At 30.4% G+C, this 17,335-nt stretch overlaps 1 protein-coding gene across 1 annotated transcript in view; it reads left to right on the top strand.

Moving 5' to 3' along the window:
- raskol (Ras GTPase-activating protein raskol) overlaps positions 1-17,335 on the top strand; it is a 758,358-nt gene continuing 741,023 nt past the window's right edge. Inside the window, exons 1-3 of the mRNA XM_067050212.1 lie at positions 1-94; positions 1,816-1,934; positions 5,282-5,397. Of these exons, the coding sequence (XP_066906313.1) occupies positions 5,364-5,397 (34 nt within the window). The 5' untranslated portion in view covers positions 1-94; positions 1,816-1,934; positions 5,282-5,363. The remainder of the gene's footprint in view (positions 95-1,815; positions 1,935-5,281; positions 5,398-17,335) is intronic.

Genomic DNA, 17,335 nt, shown 5'->3' on the forward strand with positions numbered 1-17,335 from the left:
TTGGCAGAACTTAGGATTTTGGCTCTAGAAATTTTTCTTTTCTTCTCCTGAAATATTAAACTAAGGCTGCCATTCAAGTTGCCTAGTGCATAAAGTAAGTATTTTGAAGTCAGTATTTAAACAGAATAGTATGGACATAGCTATATCTCTTTAAAATATGTTCCATTGAATGCTTTGTTTTATTTAATATTACCACTGAATTACCTATGAAGATAATGGTATTAACTAAGTTCCATTTTGAAACAAATTCAGCCTCTAAAGATTGATAGTAAATGTATATAGCCATTCTTCATGTTATTATTCTTAGTCCAGTAGTATAACAATTCTGTATGTTTTTAAATATTAAAATAGTAATTCGATTTTATTAATTAGTGTTTCAAATAAATTATTCAAGTATACTACTTTAATGAATTATCCATGTTCTTTAGAATAATTATTCTTGTTTAAATGATATTAATACATTATTAATTAAGTAGTTAATTAAATACTATATTAAGTAGATATCTAATTAATTTGTGTTTTTAAGTACAATATGATATGTTAAAGATCATTGATTGTGAGTATATTTTTCTATAATTATATATCATCATCAGTTTAAAAGTAAATCTGATCTAGTGAAATGTTTACATAGATGACAAGTTATTTTGCTATCTGTGCCTGAACGAGATGTATACTTAAGTGGTAGTAAAATTGTGAAGTTAGCAATAATTATTGGTTAATTGTTTATAATTTCAAAATTTCATCAATAGAATAGTGTAGATTTGGTTCAGGCAATGGTAGATCGCTGAAAACTTCATATTTGAAAAAATCTCACTTTTACCTCCATCCCAGTAATATATGCTTGAATCATATAAGAAATTATTTATCATTCATTTGAAATCCATTAATAAAAAGTAAGGAGGTTTATTGGGAATGACTGTTAAGAAGATTAACTTGGGTTTACCTGTTTTTAGAATTACTATTTGATATGATTTTGTGATTTATGTCTATAAGACTGGCTATGATTTGATTTGATTGTTCCTTATTTAATTTTATATATAATTTAATGATAGACTAGTAACATATTTGAAAACTAAACTATCTAATAATTTTTTTAAAAAATTACTTTTATGAAATTTCAAATAAAAATAAAATTGTAAATGAGAAGAAGATGGTTGGGGGCAGTAAAGATCACAAATATGTAAAAACTTATTTATTAGTACCAGCGTTTTGGCCAGAGTTTGTAGGGATAAAGCCTTTATCAGGGCTACGAACTAAAAACAAGATAACAATCATAAGGTGTCTTGTGTTTTGTTCTTAGCCTTGATGAAGATTTGAAATTCTGGCCGAAATGTTGGCACTAATGAATAAGTTTTACTGTTTGTGTTCTTCACTGACCACACCCTCAACCATCTCCATTTATATATATCAATGGTTAACTATTAACTCATCATTAAAAATAAAATTATTATATACTGTTATTAAATTAAATTTCATTTTAGTGCATAAGTAAAAGCTGGTTTATTTTAAATCTATTAGGATGTTTTTCTGCAAATTTTTCAATTTAATATCACAATGTTATTTCATATCTGCTATTAGTAAAAAACTCAAATTAATTGATATGATTCCTGAAATGAAACATTTTCCCCATAAGTTATGAGATCATAAGATAGCAACAACCTTTTTAAAAAAGAGATATCCTAAATTAAATAAATATCCATTTAACAATTAAAATAGTACCTGAAAATATATGATTTTCTAAAGTATATTCGATTTACTTAAGATAACTTTAAGATGAAGTTCGCTAATATTAATTTTTATTTATTTTATATTCAGGTGCGTGATAGTGTAGTGCCGTGTGGTGTATTTTAAAGATCAGTTTCCAGGGAGAAGACGTCTTATTTTCCTCAGCTAAGACTGTACAGTCAGGTTTTGATCATTCAGTGCTTAAAAAGGTGAGTGAAAATGCAGCATTGAAAAAAATCCTCCTTTCATCACTTCTTTTAGTCATAGTTTTTTTCTGCTCCATCAACATTTTAGTTTATTCCTTCACCTGTTACACATTTTTCTACAAACATTTACTATCACAATCAAATGTATTAATAAATTATACTGTACAGAATTTTGTTACTTCATTAAATTAATATTATGAAATTTATACTTTAAACATTTTTAAGCCAGATTACCATATTCACATATCCTGTATTGCCTTATGTCCTGATATACCCACATAGATACTTAAATTCGTTATTTAATGCTTGATCACAGAATTATTAAAAAGAGTGTTTACCTCATTACTATTTTCAACGCCACTATATTTTTAAGTATTGAACTTCATATTAATCCTTTATTTACTGTCCACCTCCCTTCTTCATTGATACTTCTATGTAACAGATAACCCTAGGGGAGATGAATTTTTCCTGTTAAATGGAAGTTTCCCTTAAGAAGGGATTAATAATAATAAGAACAAAAACAAAAAAAATAGAGTTATTTGCACATTGCCACTTAAGAGATGATACCTTGTAGCTCCAAAAAAGTCAATAACATGATTTTTATTCTATTAAAAAAAAATTAAATGTATTATTCTCAGGAAATCTCGTCTCAACCGTCGTTTTGTTGGATACATATCAAATTGTTTCTAACTTCGGAAATCCTTTTGTAAGGTTTCTAAAACGATGTGTAGATTTTTTCCTTGTTTTAATGGTACAATGATTTTTTTTTACTAATGAAGGTACCACAGCTTAAGCAATGATATACACTCAATTTTCAATCTAAACTTTTCACATTTGATAAAAATTACTACATATTAAAATAAAACTAATTAAGATCGACTTTTACTATGGATGATAACATCTAGTTTACTATGGAAAGTTATTAAGATTCTTATATTGATGTCTAAAACATTTTGTTCACAAAACTTATTCACATGTAGCTTAACAACAAAAAGATCTTTCAATTTTTATATGAAAAATGTTGCAGATTATTAAATAAGGTTTAATATTAAATTGATTAGTAATTATATCAGTATATAAAAAGTTGTTTCAGAATCATATAAAAAATCCTAAAAATCAAAACAAAAGGAAAACTGGAAATCGGCAGATGGTGTGTTGAATTTCAAAGATCATCTTGGGCTGACCTGTGACTATGGTGCCAAAGTAGAAGAAATGTACCCTAGTCTCAGTGAAAAGCCGAGGACAGCCCATGGACAGTTTTTTCTTCATTCAATTTTAGATTATACATATATTGAAATGCATAAACTCAAATTTTGAGTAAATAATTAATATTTTTTTACTAAAATTTTTTGAATTCTGAATTAAATTTTTTTATAATATAATGTTTCATTAACTCTTTTATGTATATGTTCAGCCAAAAGCAATATTATGTAACTTTCTCCCAACATAAATGACTCACCCGTAAAATTTTGTTCTGGAATCGTGAATCTATAAATTCATATTTTATGACCATTATAGAGGAGTGAAAAGTGATTGCTGAATAAAATTGATGTCTACATTACGAATGGAGGGGTTCATACATTGAATATTTACCTTGTTGGCAAGTTTTATAGCAGGATCCTCTTTTCTAATTCTAGCCATGTGGCCAGCCCATCTCAATCTGTTAATTTTTATCTAGATGATTAATTCATGTTCCTTCAATATTGTTAAATTTCATATTAAATAAATTTCACTGTTGTTACATCTTCTCCATTGATCATTTGAATTAATAAAAATTCAGTGCAGCGGCACTCTTTCAAAGACAGCTATCCATTTTTCCTTGTTCTTCGATATAGTCCATATTTCAGAGGCAGGAGTGAGTACTGGTCTCATCAGGGCATTACATAAGATAATTTTTGTTCATTCAGAAAAAAATTAACTCCTTAGATATTTCTGAAGCACAAAATAGAATCTATTAACATTAATAATTATTTTATTATATACAGAGATGATTGACCTGAAATGAATTAGAAGATGTTCTGGGTTGTGATCAACAAAAGCAAAAAATAGTTTCAGCAACTCATTAATGGCCTTGTACTACTACAATACAACTATAATGTATTTACAAATAATTGTTGGTTTTCTATACTGCAACTTGAACCATCGCCTTCCCATGCTTCATAATTGCTTCTCAGATAAGAGAAATTATTCACTTTCTGGAACTTTAAAGAACCTATTTCTACAAACTGCTGGGTTTCATTGGTTATAGACCTACATGTCCTCATATATTTAGTTTTTTCTTCTTTGAAACATAAATCCTTGTCAATTTCATCAATGATAAGAATGCCTCTTCTAATGTTAGGAGTGAACAAGCAACAATGTCCGATTCATCTATATAGTCTAACAATTATGAAAGGCTGTTGTAAACTGAGTTACTAATTTGGATTTTTACATTTTTAAAAAAAATTATATTGAATAATAGGTATGCCCCAGATTATAAAATCTTGAATTTAGGTGAGAGATATGTATCATTTGCTTTTTTCCCCTAAGCTTCCTATATACATTAGGTTACAATTCGGACGATCAAATGTATATACTACATTTTGCTTACCCATCATTTCTAATATACCCTTTATGTATCTAAGATAGTTTTACAATTTATTATTATTTTATATTTTGATTATAAATGCCTTTTTAGTACTATCTGTCAATGATGGTGTATAATTTATTTTGATAATGATTTAATTTGATAAAATAATATTCTGCGAGCAACATGTATTAGAGAAAATATTCTGACGGCTTCTATATAGAACTTAGCTTGTGTCTTAATATTTTTTCTTTAAAAAAAAAATATTTGTTGAATTGTTTCTATTTCATTCTCATAAGACCAATCTGTTGTCTTATAAAAAAAAAAAATCAAAAAAAATCATGGAATAACCTCAGCTCTTTAATACTGTAAATTTACTGATTTATAGAACAATTAATGTGATCATAAAGCTTCTACTAATAAGAGAAATGGTAAAATAAATAATAATTTTATAATATCTAGTAATATATCATTTTTTATTTGAGGTCAGTTTTTGTTAAGAAATCCTTACAATTTCATTATTATGCAATAATATTCCTTTATCAACATTTCGGAGCTCTTCCCCCTTCTTCAGGTTCATCTTTCCAGTAGTTACATAGTCCATTTTATCCATATTAAAATACTTTTTCATAAATTAATTGCATCATAATGAAGACTACTTGAATATTTTATTTTTTACAAATTGACCTAAAATAAAAAGATGAACATTGTATTAATATATATATATTAATAATTCTTTCTAATGAAATTTATTTGTGTTAATTCATATCTATTTTATTTTTAGGTGTGGTGAAGTGTGGTGTGGTGAAGTGTAGTGAAGTGTAGTAATGAATCATATGCAGGAAAAAATCATCAGCTGAGACTTCATGCGGCGGTTTTCGTCATTTCAGGCTAAAACAGGTGAGAACTTTTGATATCATTAATTCATAACTTTCATTATCTTAATTATCTGAGCCAAGTATATATATTATATGATGGCAATACTAACAGTTATCTCTTAAAATCTTTATTCATAAAATTAATCCAATTTCCTTAACCGTTTAGTAATCTCCTTGATTTCCAAATTATAACTAACAAGAGAAGGCTATCCACATGGGATCACTTATTTCAATGAAACTTTTGGTGATACTAGGCAAGTGTTCAAGGGTTCTTGCTAATGTGCCATAGAAGCTGAGAAAAAATTATTTTAAAAAATGTTAGACCTTTTCCTCATATCTCCTCACAATGTTCTCCAAATCCAATATAACTACAACTGTTAGAAAGTTGATTTTCTGCCAATTCAAGCCACATGGATATCGTTTAGATTTTATGCCCTTTTGTAGGGTAAAGCAGTATTGAATAAAGAATATTTTCTTAGACGTTTGTGATTTTTAATTTTTGTGATTTCATAAAAAAAGATCTAAGAACCCAGTAAGGTGAAAATTATTAGAAAAAACATCTTATTTTTCGATCATCATAATAATTCATATTCAGAGATTATTTTCTTGTGTGAAAAACGAATATTAACTTTATTTTTCCATAAACAAAATATTTTGTCCCACTTTGTTAGGTTTGTTGGTCTAAATTATTTTAATACTGTGCTTTTCTTTTGGCATTGTGGGGTTATAAAATACCAATTGATTTGCTTTTAAATGTAGAATAACAAAAAAATGTAGTCTGTTGTATTTGTTGAGTTTAAATGTATTCAAAATCACAAAAACCAAAAATCAATTCCTGTATTGTTAATCAAAAAAAGTTTCTTTTAGAAAAAGCAAGTCAAATTAGTTTTTAGTATCCTAAGAAACGCTGATATACAAATTTTAACAAAACAACAAAATATATTTAATCTGGTGCATTTCACATGGTCATTTGTTCTGAATTGTTTGAATAATCTACCCACATGACACAAGTTTCTGTCGACTATATAAAATATCCCCCAAAAATCAAGCCTAAATATTTTTTATTTCTATGAAAATTTGTATTTAAGGGTTTCAAAGACACTAAAAACAAATCTTGCTTGAATTTTTCTAAACAAAATTTTTTCATCTACTTTACTAGATGGTTTGGTATTGGTTTTTGTAATATTTTGTACACTTAAATTTATTTAATACAATAAACAATCTTTTGACCTTATTATACACAAAATAATAAATAAATTAGTATATAAAAACCATTACATGCAGAGCAAAGGCGGAATACAATAATATAAAAATTCCTAAAATGTTTTACAGTATTCTTTTAATAAATGGAATATGGTCCGGGTGTGGGTGTCCGACAAACAAATAAGTCAGACTTTGACTTTGACTCAAAACAGCCCTGATGAAGCCCTGCAACGTGGGGTGAAACATTTGCTCATTAAAATAGTTGTCAGTACTTGAGTTTGTTTTTTTTTACCGCACCCATACTATATTCCATTTATTAATAAAACACAAGGTCAATCAGCAATCTTCCAAAATATTTTTTTCTTTCCTTTTCCTAGGGCACATTAGCAAGAACCGTTAAACATGTGCATAATATTTTTCGACCTAGTATCACCAAAAAAAAGTTTCATTGAAATTGGTGATCCACATGCGAATCCTAACCTTGTATGACGAATTATTTATTGATAAATAATACTTTATAAAATGGTATTTGGTGGTATTGGAATTAAACATATCAGAAATGTGTTACATATACCTTTTATTTTCAACTACATTTCTTTCTTCCATTCTTAACTTTTGTTTTTTTAATTTTGCTTTTGATGTTAATATTTTGTTTTAATTATATTTAGTTTATTATTAATGATAAATAGTGTTTCTTAATTGACTTTGATTTATTGTTAATTTTTCATCTCAATATGGTACGTAACCAATATAAGGCCCACATTATTTAATTGTTTTTTTCAACCACTTATTATTTTATTACATATCTTAAATCGGTTACATATTCTAAAAAAACTTTGTTTTACTGCTTTACATTGATTAAACTTTCGGTCTCTAAAGGTTTTTAAAAATATTATTTAAAATTCAAAGTGCAGACCTTATTGTTGGTCACTCTCAAAGAAAGCAACAATATTGATTTTTAATTTTTGAAGATTTAAAAATTCTGCGAACAGTATGAATAAAATTTGATGTATTCAGTAAATCATTGCATATAAATATTTATGCCTATTTTAACAGTAGGGGCATTTATTCTGAAGATAAGAATAAATATGAAAATACCTAGGATTAGGAATGAGTTGGTGTTTGGAGAATTATGATACAACAAAATTGTTCTTTTGTTTTTATCTTGTTTGAATTGTTTATTGTAAAATAATTACATAACTTTTTTTTTATAATCAGACGAGAATTTTACAGCTTTTAAGTTAAAAATTGGGTTAAATGATTTTCATTAATGATTATATAAATTTTGTTTTTGGAACTCCTCAAAAATGAATTAGGCCAAATGATGTTGATATGGTGCTGTCTCTTGTCTTTAGTCCTTAAAGACTGATAGTGGTATATGTCCTTAAAGAATGATAGTGGTATAAGTTAAGTTCCATTTATTAGGAAAAAGTGAATGTTTTATAAATACACTTCAATGAAATTTGTATATTCTGTATATATGTATTAAATATATCATGTGGAGTCAAGTGGAATTTGGACCCCAATATTTAGTTTTGTTTTGGATAAAAATGTGAAGGTATGATATAAAATCATTCCAAAAAGTAAAATTTTCTTTTTCTTTGGGGAGCATATACCACCTGTATCCTCTCTGGGTCCACCAATGGGCAAGAAATGCTTAAACTTACTATAGTTCCATGAGAATTATTATTAGTATCTCCATAGTCATCCCTCGTCCATCTATAGAAGAAAAATGGACAGGGAATGATACGATCATTAGAATTTTCTTATATCAATCCTCAAATTGATATGTAGAAATTGAAACTGTTCTACAAGTAGAATAGCTCTACTGTGCTAAAAAAAATGTACCAATCACATATCCTGCGAAGATGGGATGGAGAAGTATAACTAGGTAACTATGATCGAGACAAATTGATTCCAATGTGATATTCTTTGGACAGTAATAAATAAATATAATAGTACTTGTGTAAACATTTGATGTCGCTCACTAAACAACTAAGGCTAACATTGCAGAAATCTACCAAATTCGATGAAGTTTCAGGTTTTTTATAGAATTTAGACATATAGTACACCTTAAGAAACATAAAAATCAACCAGAAAGTCTTTAATATTCCATATGCAGCCAATCTAGCCCAAACCAGCTATCAATCCTTCTATAATGAAATCCCTATACACCTAAACCCACAACTTTTTAACTTTGTTATCTCTTCAGTTCCTCGTAGTCCTCCGAGGTATCTGAAAAAACGATGGCCTGGAGGCCATTTAATCTAGAAATGTTATTGGAATTCTACCAATGAGTAGATTCTCTACAAGTTTGTATAATGCCATTATTCTACTCACATCATGTTAACTAATTGTATTTTTAGGTTAAATACAGTTTTAAATTTCAATGCATAAGAGAAATATATTCTGTTGAAATTTTATTATTTTCTGTTGAAAAGCTTATTTGTGTTACATACCTTACTTCTATATTTTAAAATTTGGTATATTACAGTATAGTTATTTATAATTTTTAATTTAAAAAACATCTTAATTAAATCCTCTATGACGAGGAACCACTTCTATCATACTTCATTCCTGGGAATATTATTTTTGACAACAAATGATATTAAATTCATTTATTGGGTGAAAATTAACCAAAATTCTCAATAAATATTTGCAACAATTTGATTTAAATGTAGAGATGGTCTGCTGTCATATGAAAAATTTTCATCGGTCAATGAAAAGTACTGTCAAAGAAAATTATATTTCAAAATCTTCTCCTTGTTACGTGTGAGGGTATCCATCAGCATTTCAAGACACTTCATATGATATATTGTAATGAATATTGGTACTCCTGATTGGGTTAATAGTGATTCCTTAGTGTTCAATCTTTAGAACTCTATGGAGGAGTGGGAAAGGGAAGGGGTCATTATCACTTTAAAGAACGACTTGTTCAATTTTGGTGAAACATTGTAAAAATGCCAAAGTAATTTGGAATAATTTTATTTAACATGATCTATCTTGCTTCACTTACCTTCTAATGTAACAATTATCAACCCGTTATATATGTACACATATGTTTGTTGACTATAATTATTATATGAGGAGAAGATAGGGTGCAATCAGAACACAAATTAATATAACTAATTTTTTTAGTACCAACCTTTTGGTCAGAATTTTAGGCCCTCATCAGGGCTAAGTACAAAAAATAAGTTAACAATCATTATGAATAAAATTAATAAACATAGAATAACTAGAAAATAAGGAGAAAGAAACAAATAATGTATGAATATTGCTCAGGATTAGTTAACGGAAATTGGGTTTTGTTCCAACAAGATATTGCCTGACCTAACATTTCTTGTTACATAAGACAAACAAATTCAAAACTATATGGAATTGAGCTTCTCCCTCACCCTGTGAACAGTTCAGACTTAGCACCTTCCTTCTGTTCCAGTCAATGACTATGTTCAAGGAAATGCCTTCAATGCTTGCAACAAGGTTCAAAATAGAGTTAAAGAATACTTCTGTTCAAAACCCAAAGAGTTTAGCTCAAAGAGTGGCATTGTGAAGAAATCTGACCTTGAGATGGCAATAAACCATAGTTAATATAATTTACTTTGGATATTGAAAAAAAAAATATTGTTACTATGTAAAATTATTTTTAACTTAACACATTTTCACTTTTTATATGATATGACCAGAGCCCAAATTTTTATGTCATAAAAATTCACACAAAATACAGAAAAAAACTCCAAATATACTGACAGATAGCTAAAATATTCAAATATACTACTAATATGCTAACAATGAAATCTGAACTAAGAAAGAAATTGGAGGGAAGATTAAAAAGTAAATAAATGAATATGAAAATAACCATATCTTTAAAAATAAGAAACAGTAAGCAGGTAAATGTGTTAAACATATTTATGTTAATGGATAAAAACATGATGTGAAACACTTTTTAACAATTAATTGACGTTAATTTAATGATTAAAATCCAAACAAATTATTTTGTGACATGTCTTGCATTATGATTAACTTCAGATTATTTCTAAATTTGTTTGAATGAAACCTAATCTTACGTCACTTAAAATATTGTTATAATTATAAAATTATCTTTTAAAAATTTCAAAAAAAGAATTGAAACAAATTAATTCCTGACTTTTTCTTGAAAGTTCTATCTATATATATTTTTTAAGTTTTCCTCAATGGCTTGGTACGCGAGTTACACTGCCTTTAAATTTATTTAATAATATGAAACTTTCATCCAACAATATTGTTTTCTGATTTTTTTGTGTGTAATTTTAGTTTACATAAGACTCAGATATGTTTCAATGAAATTGAGACTATTTCAATTGTTTTATTTTTATTTATTTATGTTATTGAAATCATTCAAATATAAAATTGTAAGCAGATCTTTAAAAAATGTGTCCAAACAATCGATGCAGTTATATAAAAATCTTGACCGTGGGTATGACTCATCCCATTATATTTACCCCTTTATCATCTAAAGCCTACTAGGAATTTTTTAAAAAAATTTATCAACCAATTTTCTATTATTTCATTTTCCATTCACCTAATAATTTACCATAAACATTAAATAATAAATGGAAATGTTTGCGACCTGAATTTTAATTCTGTACTTACAGGTATAGGGGGTATTTTTATCGTTAAGAAACCATTTTATTTTATATTTTTATGTTTCTAGTTACTTTCTCCTTAGATCTTTAGTTGATCTTGACCAATTGGACAAACCTTTATGGCCCCATAATGAGAAATGCAAAACACCTTTTTTTTCCACATTCAAATATAAATTATATGGTGTTTCAATGTTAAAAAGCTTATAAAATAAATCTCATGGTATTGAGTTTAAGTAGAAAGAGCTGAAGAAAAAATAAATTGAAGTAAACATGCAGAAAAGTTTAACAGGAAAACATAAATAAAGTAAGTTTTATTCAAAAATTTACAAGCATTCTAATTGAAATTTGATTGTTCTCACATTAGTTAAGATTAAATAAATGAGAAAAAAATGTGATTTAACATTACATCCTTAGTGCATTATACAAAGTATACTTTCTCTTTCATGGTATGTAAGGAAAGTAATCCAAATCCTTCATATCAATGAATATGAGGTAAACAACACTACTTTAGGCTGATTGTTTTCCCTCGTCCCTAGTTTAAGTGGTTGAAATACTCTTTATAAATACTCCTTTTAGATTTGATACATGAATGCAACTTTGTAATACCTATTAAATTAGTAATGTACTTTCATATTTCCTTTTTTGAATAAAAATTTCATATAACATCATCATAAAACAAAAAATATGCTAGCGGTCAAAAATTTTTGTTAATGCTAAAAATAGATTATATACTTTGAAGAATTCAAAAATCTGGCTTTTTTTTTAAATAAAAAAAAATATGATTTCCAATATAATAGTTTTATGGAAAATCTCCAGCAACTATGCCTTGTCTCTAACTTCCTTTCAATGATTTATTGATTTAAAAATTACATGTCATACATTCTGAAGTGTTGGAGTAATATGTGTATGTTTAAATTTTTAATGAAAAATGAAAAGATTGCTCAGAAATCTGAACAGATAGTTTGATTTTTTGGGGAAATTGACTTGGTATTTTATTTTTTAGAAAGTTCATTTCTTCTGCTACGTTCTTTTTTTTTTTCCTTATAATTCTATTTTTCATGTAGTGTAATTGAAAAGGTAGAAATGAGAGACTTGTTTACTTCCCTTCTTTAAGTTAAGAAATGTTTATGTGCATATCATGGCATCTCTATACTCTCCTCTTTCTTTTTATTTTGCTGTTAATTGAATGAAATGTTACTTTGTAATGAATTAAATGGTTTGTACTTGATCTAAGTCCATATACTTCTTCATAGACTCTGACTCTATTGTTAATTATTTAATAAAATCATTTACAGATGGACAATGATAGGTCTGGCAATACAAATTAATGCTTTGGTAAATGAAGACTAGTTGACACAATATAATGCCTGCCATAATGATGCTAAGCAGTTAAGATTCTCATAAATTTTATTATTGCTGGTGCAAGTAATATTTTCTTATAGAACAATGACTCAGTAAAATCCTTCGCAAACTGAAGATTCGTCTTTTCTAGTGAAAAAACATTATTTTACTACTTCCTATTCCTCTGAAAATTTATTTTATTCAAACATTATGTTAAATATCACCTTCTTCTCTTTTCACAAGTTCAATTTGGTATGTCATCATCTCCTATTTTAGTTCTTCAAAGTTTCACAGCCACATTTCTCTGAATAAACCTTTGCTGGAAAGGTTTTTCTTGATAACAATTAAGTTATCAACTTAAAAAAACAAAATAAAAGTTAATGAAATAATAAACTACAACTGACAAGTTGTACAATTTCCTAAAGTATTACTAGTAATTGAAATATGATTATAGACTACTTCAAAGTGCACATAACAGTTTCAATTTGAGCCATAATAGTTTAATAATTTCAGAGATAAAATTTTTTCAGAAACCAATAATTTTGGTAATATGGGAAAATTTTCAAAATGAAGACTGTATATTTTTTAATTTATCTGGAATAAGTCCTAAAGTATTACAATCACTGAAATATAAACTTAGTAGTTATAAAGTTATAGTTAGTATAATGAGCCCTAATTTGAACCTTAATAGAGTTATTCATGTTAAATTATTTCTCTGAAAAAGTTTTTTGCCAAAACAAATAATTTTTTTTCCAAATATCGAGTAGTCATTCTTTTGTGGATTTATTTGGACAAATATCATGAAAATTGTTTATCTATCTATCTAGTCTGAAGTTTGAAACTTGGCCTCCTCAATGAGCCTTTGCCATTTAGCTCGATCTTGTGCGGCCGTTCTCCAGTTGCGGATGCTCAGAAGTTCTCTGGAATCCCTGATGAGGGCATCCTCCCATCTTAGCCTTGTCTGCCTCTTGCTCTGGCCAGATGCAGCCTACCGTCTAGCAACCTCCTCGGCATCTAAACTGCTGACATCCTGACAACATGGCCAGCCCAGTGCAGCCTCCCCAGCCTTATGTGCCGCATCATATCTCCCTCACCAAACAGCTCGTAGACCTCCCTGTTGGTTCGGCTCCTCTGAAAATTGTTTTACTTAGGAAAATAATCATTATAAACTACATATGTAACGAGCTTGATATTGAGTCCTAATAGAAATGTGAATGTCAAATAGTTTCTGATAAATGGTTATTTTGATGGTAGTGTATAAAAATTTAAAAAAACATAAGTGTATGGGGAAAATGTTTTACTTTTGGATAAAACACTGGTGGGAATATCAAATCCAGTTTATTGATTTTATCTAAATCTTTAGGCTGGATTCACACATTTGCCCCTTACTGTAAATTCACAATTCCTACAAAAGCTACAAAACAAAGAATATAACAAACATCTGTATCCCCAGACTTAGATGGTAGATTACAAAAATTCATAGAAATAGTACAAGAAAACCTATAAATTCCACTTTTGTTCTGGAAGTTTTATCAGATACTTATTGTCTAATTGTTTATAAATATGATGTATTTATAAATGTATGTTTGTGCTATTTAATGTAAATAAAAAATAAACCACTAAAGTTAATTGACAAGATTTGATACATTATAAAATTCTATCAACAGGGTGTAAATACATTCATTGTATACCCAGTAAACTAGAGTTAAGTTGGGTAATTCTTTAATTAATTAAAACAGATAGTACAAATATTTATCTGTTAGCAGTTTTAAAACAACATTAAGCTAATACCTGTGGACAGTGGCATAGGGTGGGTGTCAGCTGTCGGGGGTGGAGGAAAAGTTTGTGGCTCCCATATTTAGATATTCAATTTTAAAGTAATTAAAAAATATACAGTAATTCTTAAGACCTTTATGGAAAGTCATATTAATAGTGTATTGTACTGATTACAAACAAAAAAGTCATGAAATAAAATGGTTCAAATTTATACAAGATATTATTATTTATTGTGAAATTTCGACTCCTCCCCACTAAGCCCCCACTACACTATGCCACTGTGGATGCAGCACAATTGCTGGTCCATAACCGGTCAGGCTTGTGCCTAATAACTGACTCTTGGTGTGTCAACCACAGTCAGTCCACCTTGTACTGACCATAAGCTTGCACATGCGCGACTTTGTCGTAGTTTGGCAAATATATAAAGCACCTTTATCGTTTGAGTTCGCATTACCTTCGTCAACAAGAGGCGGAATGTGCACCTCAAATCAGGCGACGATCTCCTGACATCAGGGGAACAGGCCGAACTCTGCAACAAACTATGCAGCAAGGGATGCTGAACAGACGACCAGTGCACCTCATTCACAACCCGGACCACCGAGCACCAACGAGAAGCCTCTATTCTCTTCCTTCAACTATCTGGAGTCTGTACTACGACGCTTCAAAGGGAACAAGGCTTCGGGACTGGACGGAATCCCGTATGTACTCATGAAAATGCATCCTAGGAAGGGTAAAGGCTTCCTACTCAATATCTTCAACTGGTGCATTCGGATCTCGTACTTTCCCACTGTATGGAAACGAGCTATCGTGGTACCTCTACTCAAACCGGGGAAGAAGGGAGACTCGACCGAGCACTATCGTCCGATCAGTGTCGTCTCGCACATGAGCAAGATGTTTGAACGGCTCATCAACAACCACCTGATGGAACACTGCAGAGAGGAAAACGTCATCCCACAAAAGCAGACCGGATTCCAACGGGGAGTCGCCTGTGAGCACCACCTGGCGAAGCTCCAAGCGCACATCATATGACAGATGAAGAAAAACTGTCCGACAGCCTTCATCTCACTAGACTGCAGCCAAGCCTTCGAGGGTGTTTCGCACTCGCTTCTACTCCGCCGACTGGAGGAATTCAAGTTTCCCGCCGCCCTATGCCGACTCATCGGAAATTACCTCAACTGATGATCTCTCGTCGTATGGGTTGGCGAGAGCCTCTCCTCACCAGTCCCCATCACCTGCGGAGTACCTCATCTCCATCTCCATTCTCTACCTGGGCGTCACATTGGATAGGTACCTCACCTTCTCTAGTCACGTTCGGGAAAGACTCAAACTGGACCGCCTGAAGTCCTACAGGCTCTATCATCTGCTCAAGTCCCGCAACTCTCTCTAAGGCTGAAGCTGTAAGTCTACATAGCAATAATTCGCCCGACTTTGCTCTATGGTGCACCTCTGCTGTGCCACCTTTACAAAACCACGCTCGAAAAGCTGCAGAGCTACCAGAACTCCGTCCTCCGGCGAATTGTCGTGGAACAGCACTACAGAGGGCCAGAAACACTGTCATACACCAAGAACTCCAGCTTCCCTCTGTGCCGGAGTATATAGCCCGAAGGCGCATCAAATTCTTTGGTGGGCTGAAGGCCTGTGCCAGCCCGCTCTTCAGGGAAATCGCCCCTCCTACAAGACCTGGGAGGTGGCAAAGCACAGTCCCCTTGGTAGACGTCCTCGCCGAGGGAAGGATTCGGGCTCTGCAGCTTGAAGACACTACACCACCACCACCTTTGTTAGCTCCCCGGCTACCATGCTACTAATGTTTACACCGCCTCCGCGGACCCGGTATCAAATCTTAAAATGCCATTCGGTAATAGAAGATTAAATGTATATATGTGTATATATAACTTTAGGTTAAGTCAATTATATATATTGTATGAGTTTTAAAAATAGATAAATTAGGAGGTAAGAAAAAAAAATGAGTTCGCATAATGGATCGTGGCAGAGAGAATGTGAGCATAACATGACTCCGTGATTTGAAATGGGAGGGAGGGTCTTGTTGGCAAAATTCTTCCAAAAATAGTATGACGTAATAATATGAACGGCTGCTTATAGGCTATAAATTCGAGCTACTGATACCTCAACCTTTTTTTGTTTTAGAAAAACTTTTAGTTAGAGGTTATACAATTATCGAACCATAAGGAAATAATTTTCGTGAAGGCTTACGAGCACAATAAGCATGCTTTTTGTTTACATAAAATATTTCTTCCATGGTTCGTTTATTTTTCTCCACCTGTCCACCTGTAAATTTTGGGATTTATTCTTTTCTTCTGATGCTCAGGTACTCAAATTCAATCCAATGATACTTTCAAGTTTGGGTTGAGTTTCAAAAGGGTAAACATTACCAAATTGAACTATGCATATTTCTGTAATTCCTGAAAATTTTCATAATTGGGTTTATTTATCTCCACGGCTCAAGTTAACAAAAAAAAATATAAAATAGAAATGAAGTTGATTATAAACTCTCGATTAGTATGTCAGTTATGAATGGCCTACCACGTAATCAACTCTTCACATTCCTACACTCACAGAAAGGAATCTTAGCACTTTTTTTTTTCTCCTCACACGATTACCGACTATCTTTACAAAACACACGTTTTATACGAAGGCTGATAAGTGGAAGTAAGCATTGAGTCATGTAAGGAGTTATCTTAAACTGCGGATAGATAAGTGCCAGCTCACCTTTGGCAACGCTTTGTGCCTTGGACGGAGTGTAGTTATAATTTTTGTGGCGTAGTAAACAAATCAGTTGTAAGTGACGTGACTAATGGCAAGATTTTTCGTGCACCTTAATTATGGGGCAGTGTTTAGAAACGAATACGTCAGATAGTAATATGTGCCCAATTGAGTTAAATATTGACCTATCAGTATTAATTCAATTCAGAGTTTGACATGGGCATGACATGGTAAAAAAAATATATTAGGCTATGGTTTGATACAGATTTAATATATTTGAAAGGCTAGAATTTGATG

The sequence above is a fragment of the Halyomorpha halys genome, unplaced genomic scaffold (genome assembly GCF_000696795.3).
Source record: "Halyomorpha halys isolate HHAL.00 unplaced genomic scaffold, Hhal_1.1 Scaffold550.1, whole genome shotgun sequence".
Classification (NCBI taxonomy): Eukaryota; Metazoa; Arthropoda; class Insecta; order Hemiptera; family Pentatomidae; genus Halyomorpha; species Halyomorpha halys.